Source organism: Spinacia oleracea, chromosome 4 (genome assembly GCF_020520425.1).
Source record: "Spinacia oleracea cultivar Varoflay chromosome 4, BTI_SOV_V1, whole genome shotgun sequence".
In the NCBI taxonomy this organism is placed as follows: domain Eukaryota; kingdom Viridiplantae; phylum Streptophyta; class Magnoliopsida; order Caryophyllales; family Amaranthaceae; genus Spinacia; species Spinacia oleracea.
Window position 1 is genome coordinate 159,258,830 of NC_079490.1, and position 9,294 is coordinate 159,268,123.

General features: G+C 35.1%; 1 protein-coding gene across 2 annotated transcripts; it reads left to right on the plus strand.

Moving 5' to 3' along the window:
- Nucleotides 1-3,056: 3,056 nt before the first annotated feature.
- Nucleotides 3,057-7,436, plus strand: LOC110786220 (ubiquitin domain-containing protein DSK2b-like). 2 transcript variants are annotated; one of them, XM_021990756.2, is made up of 3 exons: nucleotides 3,057-3,631; nucleotides 4,256-4,317; nucleotides 7,040-7,436. In XM_021990756.2, exons 1-3 carry the CDS (start codon nucleotides 3,442-3,444, stop codon nucleotides 7,049-7,051), a joined length of 264 nt encoding a protein of 87 aa, XP_021846448.1. In that variant the 5' UTR covers nucleotides 3,057-3,441; the 3' UTR covers nucleotides 7,052-7,436. The 2 variants fall into 2 exon arrangements, 1 of the variants encoding a protein (XP_021846448.1); XR_002532823.2 differs by having other exon boundaries at nucleotides 3,064-3,670.
- The last annotated feature ends 1,858 nt before the right edge of the window (nucleotides 7,437-9,294 follow it).

Consider the following 9,294-nt stretch of genomic DNA (forward strand, 5'->3'; position numbering starts at 1 on the left):
CAATGTTTCTAGGGATTTCGGCAAGAAAAAGAGGGTAATTTACTAATTACTTTAATTATTTATCTCTTCAATTTTAATTTTAATTTTAATTTCTCGGTTTTTGTTTTCTCGGTTCGAATTTTTATTTTTACTTCATATTGTAATTTCTTTGATTTATGTCTGACAATGGAGTTTTTTTATTTCAATAATTTAATTTTCTTGCAGATTATTTTGTTATGTTGTTTTATAGTTGGTTGATTATTTTGATGAAATTTGAAGAAGAGGAAATAGTTACCTCTTTTTTAGGAAGCTAAGTTGCCAGTTGTGTGTTCTTTGAACTGCTAATTAGACTTATAATTGAATACTCCGTATGAACTGTGGCTGGGGATTGTACACATGTGGGTCAATGTCAGTGCTTGATGGTCTATGGGGGCTCAAGATTGAGCAGCTTAAGGCTGAGCTTCATCAATTGGATGATTGATTACAATTAGATTATCGATTTCTTTTTTGTCTTAAGTGGTTAGTTGTTGTTTAATTTCATTGATATAATCATTTAGTGTTCTCAAGGATCTGGGTTTTACATTTGACTCAAAATAAGCGCTTCAATCTTAAGTGTTGTAAAGAAAGAAGAACAATAACAAGATTCAATTGAGATTCTCAATGCATGTTAGGTGTTTGATAAAATGCTTAACATAGATTATGAAATCAAAGAGTGTTTCATTTGTTTGTATTGAAGTTTTTGATTATCCCATCAAAAAAATGTTGTTTGATTATGTTGGTAGTCGAAATTTAATATCCCATCATCAATATTTGAATAATATAAAATGTAGTTCTCATGAAGTATGAAGTTTTAATTTGGCTGTGTGTTAGTCTAAAGTGGATGCTATAATGGCATCATTTATCATTCACAAGCCTCGAGAATGTATGTCGATAACGATTTGGCGGGCTGTTGATTGTTCAATTGTTCGAATAGATGAATCTTGAGAATGAAAAATCAACCCGGGAATAGCTTAGAACCTGTTAGATATCACTGCGAAAAGTCAAAAATCTTAATGTGAGTTTTGATATATGTATCTTGACCCAAATTCCTCCCTTGCAACAATTTGGTAGCCTTAACAATATATACCTTCATAGTGTTTGTATCATATTTGGTAGGCCATTTGACAATTAATCATAAAAGTAACTGTACGGAGTTAGTCTTTCATAATTATTTGCTGCAACTTTCTTTGTATTCCTTGCAAATGATAATCGTGAATAACCGCTACACCACCATATGTCCAGGAACACTAGCAACCGGCGGGCAGAAAACCCCTGTAGGAGGGGGCTTCTACCTTCACTCCGGCAGACGGCAATTCCTCCGTGTCTCTCAAAACCGGTCAGGCAACTAGAGACCCCCTGGTCAGGCAACTCGAGTCAGTACATACCTCTGCTCGGGCCGTTACATTTACATACATGATCTTCCTCCAAGGTTTAACCAGGACTTGCTTATAAACTGTCATACTCTTTCAAAATGGATTGATTTCTGCCCTTATTTGAGTAATGGCGGTTTAGGGCCTCAGATCAACAAGAAAAGTTGGTACAATACTAACCAGTTTATGTTATCTGTGATATTCCACAGTAGAACGGCGCAGTATGAGTGCTTAACTAAGAATTCTTCCTTAGCCTCAGCAGTTTATCTCCCATTTTATCCTGGTTTAGGGATCAGCCGGTTTCTTTGGAGCATGGTAAACTGCTCTGTAAGGGATGCATCACCCTTGGATTTTGTGACTTGGGTAAGGGAAAAGCACGAGTGGACTCGAATGTCTGTTCATCTATTGTGGGAAGATATACTGTGATTTTGTTTTCAGCTGCGTTCAAATTAAAACAACATCATATCCTTTAATTTTTCTCGAAGATTTGTTGATATGGAACATTCTGCAAGAAAAATTATTTTGTTACTGTTATATCTTTCTTGCAGTTTATTTTGTTGCCATGTGTTCAATTATATATCTTCCCACCATAGTTCATCTGTTCTTTTTTTCATTGAACTCCTCACTCTAGGTATATATTCACTTTATTTTTCATGTGTTTTTTGATTTTCGCCATGAATTTGTTTTGTTTTCTATGGTTTTTTTTACATCTATAATTCAGTAATTAGTTTGTTCTTGGAACGTCTTTGCTTGATAATTTGATTTTTATATGGGCGTTTGAAATTTGGTTGATTGGTATTGTATGAGACATGGTAATTTTTACATCTATGAGACATGTTTAATGTTTGTAATGGTGGGATTTGTGAAGTTTTTGCCTATTATGTGTGGTAATTTTTAGTTTTTATACTCTCGCACGCATCGCGTGCATATAAGACTAGTTTATATAATTGGAAGTAGGGACCAAACAAGTCAAAAAAAGAAAGTGTATCTCTTTTTAAAATACGGTCTATTAGGAAAGTGTATCTCTTTTTAAAATATGGAGGGAGTATATTATTTCTCACACTTACCTACTAACCCACTCCCTACAAAAAATCATTAAAAATTCACACCCCACTACCCCCTTATATATTTCCACTACCTATATTAAAAAAATACTTCACTATCAACTACTACCCATTAAATTAATAAGTCAATTCAATTGTTTTAAACTCCGCACCGGTTCGAGTATTAAGAGACAGAGAGATTACTGTCTAATTAACTTATTACTCCGTAGCTCGTTTTTTTACCCATCAAATTCTCGGTTAAGTTTATCTCTCACACTTTCACCATCTTACAGATATTGATTTTGGGACACTTTGTTAATTTTGACACTCCATCTTGTGAGTATACCACAAAAAACTGCATTTTATATTGAATATGTCAAAATTAATTTTCTCCAATTTTTAATGTGTCAAGATCATTTCCCCGATCTTACCATTATATGTGGTACAAATATCCCAAAATGAGCACCCCACTTAGAATAATTCCTAAACAATCTTCCCGATTAACGAGGGACGTTAATCTAATGGCAGAGATGTAATATTGTGCAAAAAAGGGGCAAATATGTAAAATATAGTGGATGTCAAACTTAATAGCCTTTAACGGAAACGAAGCTAACGGAAGTTAACGAAAATTACAGTAGCCCGCCAAATGTAATGCATTTCTGATTTTCACCCCTCTCTCACCCCCCTCTATCTCTTTCTCTCTCTCCTCATTTCATTAATCAACAGCGTTTAATGCTCCTTTTCTCTCCTCCTTTCACCTTCGTTTCTGGCTCCTTCTCTCTCCTGCTTTCCGGTGAAGAATGACCGGACGACATATCTCCGGTTTTGTGGTTCGTTTCCTTTTTTTATTGGATTTTAAACCATCATCCTTATTTTTACCAATTTTGCGCTCTCTCTCATAGAACTTCGTCTTCGCAAAATCCCCCCTTTCATCTATCTAGGGTTAGGGTTTTCTTCTCCTCAATCGACCGATCGACAATTTTTCCCCTTTATAGACGACAAATATAACCATGGGAGCTGAAGGTGATTCTAGCGACACCGCATCTGTTGCCGCTGGCGAAGTTTCCGTTAATATTCGCTGCTCAAACGGCTCGAAATTTACCGTGAAAATGACGCTTGATTCTAACGTCGGCGACTTCAAATCTGTCGTTGCGCAAAACTGCGATGTTCCTGCCGATCAGCAGAGGTTGATCTACAAAGGTCGGATTCTCAAAGATGACCAAACCCTAGAAAGCTAGGGTACGTTAGTTTGTTTCCGTTTTTTATTTTGGTTGTGATTTTTGCAGAATTAGATGTGCCTTTTTGAGCTGATTTAGATTCTTATGATAATTTGTGAGATTAATATGTTACTTTTTATGGCAGAATTAGAAAGCTAAAAATGTCTATATACTTTTTGCACTAGTAATTTGGACTTTTGCAGCATAGTGACTTTCTGTTGATGGGATTAGTCAGTCTGCTCTTATTGGCTAATGTCTTTTTTACTAAGCAGTTGTGCCCTTAGTTGACTAGGAGGGTTAGTTTTATATTTGGTTGTAGTGTTAGGATGTGTGTGATTGTTGGTTTGTTTTGTTGAGCTAGGTTGTGTTGATCTCTTGTGCAGAAGAATGGTCCGAGGTTGGATTGTGGAGTTTCCTTGAAGTCTAGTATAGCTTTGTCAAAAAGTCCTTAGTTGACGTAGCTTCAAAAACTATGTTGTTGCTATTGTGTTTCTGTATGTTGTATTGTGGTTGTTTCTAATGTGTTTAATTTGTATAATTGGATATATATATGGTTTATCTTGGCGTATTGTTGAACTTCTTATCTTTTTATCTTTAATGCTATCAGGAATTGAAGAAATGATGAAGCCTAAGTTGGAGGCCACCTCAAGGACTAAGGAGTTGATGGAGGTAAAAATTGATTCAACTAGCTTTTGAGCCCGTTCATAGAACGAGCGGTTGTACAATGGTTGTTCAGCTGGCTTTTAAAGTTTTAATTAGTGAGGACTTGTGATTTTTGGTAATATATGAATTAAAAAAAGGTGCAATTTGAAGTAGGGGTGGCAATGGATCGGAGGTGGATCGGGTGGAGATTCATCCGCCTCCATCCGTCAACTTTTCATCCATCATCCAACCCATCCGTTACTCCATTTACCCTCCATCCACATCAGACTCATCCATCATGCATCCGCGGATTAATCGGGTTGGTCGGTTGATTAAATATAGTAATTAAAAGTATCGTCAACTTTATTTATAATATCAATCAATATAAAGTAATATGTGTTAATATAGTGGACAATGAATTATAATTTTGACATCTACATTATAAAATAACCAAAAACTAATAATAAAAAATTATTAGGTAATACTTACAGGATTTTATTAATAATTAAGTAATTGTAGTAAACAAAATTAACAATTTTAATGGATGGATGGATGGATCAAATGATGGATCGGGTGACGGGTTAGATGAAGCTCCACCCGAATCCGACCCGACCAATCACCCGATCCACACGCCACCCGTTTAACATCAGCGTTTTATTGGGTTTCAACCATATATTCGGTTCGGGTTGTTCGAATATCCGTCGGACTTTGATGAAATTGTCACCCCTAATTTGAAGGTTGAAAAAATATAAAAATATACGTTGAATTAATATTGATTGTTAAAGGGGGTGAAGTGGAAGAGATTAATGCGTATATTGGACTATTGGTAATTGATGTTGAATAAGGAAGATGAAGTGAAGAGGATTTAAAGTTGTAAAACATAGAAACAATAATAATAATAAAAAAAACTAATAATGAATTGATGAATGAAATGAGAGATGACACATGGCTTCCAATAATCTATGGTGACACATGGCTTCTAATAATCTATGGTTATTCTTTTTAAATACTAGGTATATATTTTTTTTTTGTTATCAACTTCTAAGTTGTTGCCAGTCAGCCTGCTTTTGTTTCTAGTTGTAGTACTAACATATTTTCTTAAATTCAAGGATTGATTGACGTTGTTCTTTGTGGTGGTTGGTGAATGTTGTTGCTTAACTGGTGCTGGATCTTTTTATTGTTTAAATTACAGAGATGGAATTAAGTTATAATTAAGTTTCCATCTTCTAAGGGGGGGAAAAGTATCTCTAGTATGGACTTTCTTGTCTTTTGCGATATTGTGGTTTTAATCTTGGTGTAGACTTTGACTGCACCTATGGATTAATGGAGATAGTCTTAGTTAGGGATGGCAGTGGGTAATGGACCCGACCCGGATCCGTGGATCCAGATCCGTTGGATCCTCAATTTTTGGACCCGACGGATCCGGGTAGGATATGGATCCTTGGTTTTAAAAACGGATCTGGATCGGGTCCTAAGTCATTACCCGGATCCAGATCCGTTTACCCGTTTTTATAAAAAAAATATATAAAAATATAAAAGTAAAGACTTAAAACTTGTAGTATTATTGAAGTTTTTGAACTTTTAGTATTATTTATGTTGGATTTGTTAAATTTTATTTTAGTAAATGCTTGTATGGAAAAATAGCTTTGTTATTGAAGTTTTATTAAACTATGTTTTAAGGTTAAAATGAAAATTAGTTTCGTTTGATGAAAAATAAGTTAGGATCCGTTTTGGATCCGTTTTGGACCCGGATCCGTAGGATCCGTCGGATCTGGATCTGGATCCTCAATTTAATTACCCAGCGGATCCGGGTAGGACCTGGATCCTTGCCTAAAAAACGGGTCTGGATCTGGATCCTAGAGGATCCGGTCCAGATCCTACCCGTTGCCATCCCTAGTCTTAGTTGCGTACACCTGCTTTGTTTTCAAAGGGATATTGTATTGTTTTCTGTTTAGGTATGTCACTAGACACTTCATTATTCTCTTACTATGTGCATGTAGAAGAATTTGTGGTTTAGACCTGTAAAATGAAAGGGTATTTCATGGCACAATTTAGGTTTGGGACCTATACCAATATACATGTAATTTCTTTTTCCCGTTCTAAGGCCGAGGCCATTTTTATATGATACAGGCAGTGACATAATTCCTTCCAATATCGATATTTGTATTTTAATTTATTCAACTTATTAAAAGTTGATGGATTTATGTGATAGGAAATATCGAGAGGATTTGATCAATCATATTCTTAATGAGATATGGTCTAGAAAACCCACTAGACCTCCAAAATTGTACTTACCAACTCTGTTTTTTCATATTTATTTTATCACTGGTTATTGATATCATTATCTATTTGTCTATCCCTTATTTCTTTCTTTTCTGAACTACCCAATCTGTTTTTATTAATATACGCTTGTGGTGTCACTGTCTGTTGATTCTAGGCGTGTCAAGTCGATTTGTTGGGTTTAGCCGTTTAGGCTATGTTCGTTCCCAGATCCAGTCTGTTTGAAAGTAATTTTGGGTGATGTTACTGGGTTCTTCCTGTTAGATAGTTTCTATCAGAAAAGTTATAGAACATGTGTTTGATTAACGTGGTTTATGTAGTAAATTTTCTTTAATGAGAGACTAATATCTGTAGTTGTTTTGCCATGGGTTAAGCTGTTTGCTCATAACTAAAGTGTGTTTCAATGGAGACCATGTATTTTAAGTGTTATGTATTAGTGTTTGATTGTTGCTCACCTTAATTTGGACAGGAAGTACCCTAGGCCTAATTCATCGACAATTGGGAAGATATTTGCACATTATTTGCCTCGAACAGATATGTCACCAAGTCTTAAGGGCGGTCAAGCGGCACGTTAATGGCACAAATGATGAGTTCGATGATCTGAAATTATTTTGGATCTTATTATGTATTGACGGGTAGCATTTTAGTATTTTAGGTATATTAGGTTGGATCCTATGTTTTATTGGATGTCATATTTGAAAATTTGGATCTTATATATTTGTATTTTACAGTATCGTAGACATATATATTTTATTTTACAATTATTTTCTATTTTACAGTACTATTGTAAACATATACAGTACAGTCTAACACTTGTATATAATTTCAACATTTTTAAATGTTTCATATATTATGTTTACCATTCATTTAGGATTAATTGATTATTAATGTTATGTGTGCCAAGCTTTATAGGGTCTTTATTCATTTGGTATTAATTAATTAATTATACCTGCCATAGGCACCAAGCCACCAACGACGACGAGCTTCCGGCATTTCTTATGCAAACAGTCGTCTCAGAGCCGTTGTATGCTGATTCTAGTCTTTGTTCTACTAATTTATGGTCGAGAAAATGAGATATGAACAAATATAATACTCCGTAATGTATATTAGTAATTAACAATAAATATCACGATTTAGTAAAGTACGTAACTAGTATTGAGACCAAACACTTAGACTACCTCAAGAATAATATGTCGTCATAAATGACATTGTGGTCGAATTATTCAAAGCCATCTCCAAAATTTGTTTTAAAACAAAAGTTATAGAATCCTTACGAGTTGATAAACTATTAAATATGTTCGGCTATTGGATCTATCATGTATGTTATGATTTGTACAAGGCCAAATGTTTCGTTCGCACTCAGTACAACGAGCAGGTACCAGTCAGAACCAGGAGAGGCGCATTGGACTGCTGCCAAGAATATCCTAAAGTACCTAAAAAGGACAAAGGATCAGTTTCTGGTTTATGGTGGTACAGATGAGTTGATTGTTAAGGGCTATTGTAACACCCTAATAATTCCTTGCTTTTTATAAAACATTTTCCGACTTAAAACACAGGAATTACCAAGATATTACCGCCACCGTGATAACGGCTAACGCTATTTACCAGAATTACGCAGCGGAATTAACTAACTTTCAAAACATAATAAATAAATAGTTAATGGTAATTAAAACAAGTTGGAACCGTTGAGGCCCAAACTAAAACAAACCGTTTGAAATCCATTAACTGAAAATAGCAATGTTAGTCATGACTATAAATAGAAATAGAGTTTATAAATTACAGAAGCATAAAACTCTCAACTCGAATCCCATGATAACTTCTCCCGCAAGTTATCTCTACAAACCTGCTTTATTGAAAATCTACTCCCCAACAACGCAAATGCAATTGATGGATCATCATAGGGTCATTAAGGCAAAGGCAATGACCAGAAGACATGAAGCACAAAGTCAGCAAAAGCTAAGTACGAACAAGCTAGAATAACATTCTATCCTAACATGCTTCACTCGACAATTAAATAATCAACATGCAAAAGCCATGTAATAAACAAACAAACATGGAGGCAAGACTCGACCAATGACATGACTCTTGACTCACAGATTGAATAAAAAGTAGCTTCGAACGGGTAAAGTAAAGTATCCTCAAAAGGAAACAAAGGGTGATGGGAGCCAACCATACACCAAAATAAGTCGGGCTACTACCGACAATCGGGCCATACCGACAGGAATTCCAATGCACAACGACATAAAAGATAATGAAACAACGTCTTGTATCATTCTAGGTGTACAAGTTTTCCGGCAAGACTCCCCCATTGTTCATACTCAAGGTATATACGTTCTAAGAGTTTTGAAGCTCTTTGGGTTACACTTTACGTTAATTAATATATTATGTTCAAGGCGACTCAAGACTCTACTTAAAACACAACATACAAACAATTGAACAATTAAACAATTCAACAATGACTCTTTAATATTTTACTTCTTTAGGACTTGTGATCAAACAAGACTCAAGTGAAATTACTCCCAATGTTCCTTCTCAAAACACTGTTTGAGATAACTCGACATTGCCTATTAACAAGCGGGGTGTGCCCTTAGCACGAATTGTCCTTAATTCAATTCACATAGACTCTCTAACATATTCCACCCCTTTGGTTGAATATATATTGCTCACTGGCAATATTCGACTGGCTCAATAATTATGCTAGACATCCTGTACTATAGCATAATA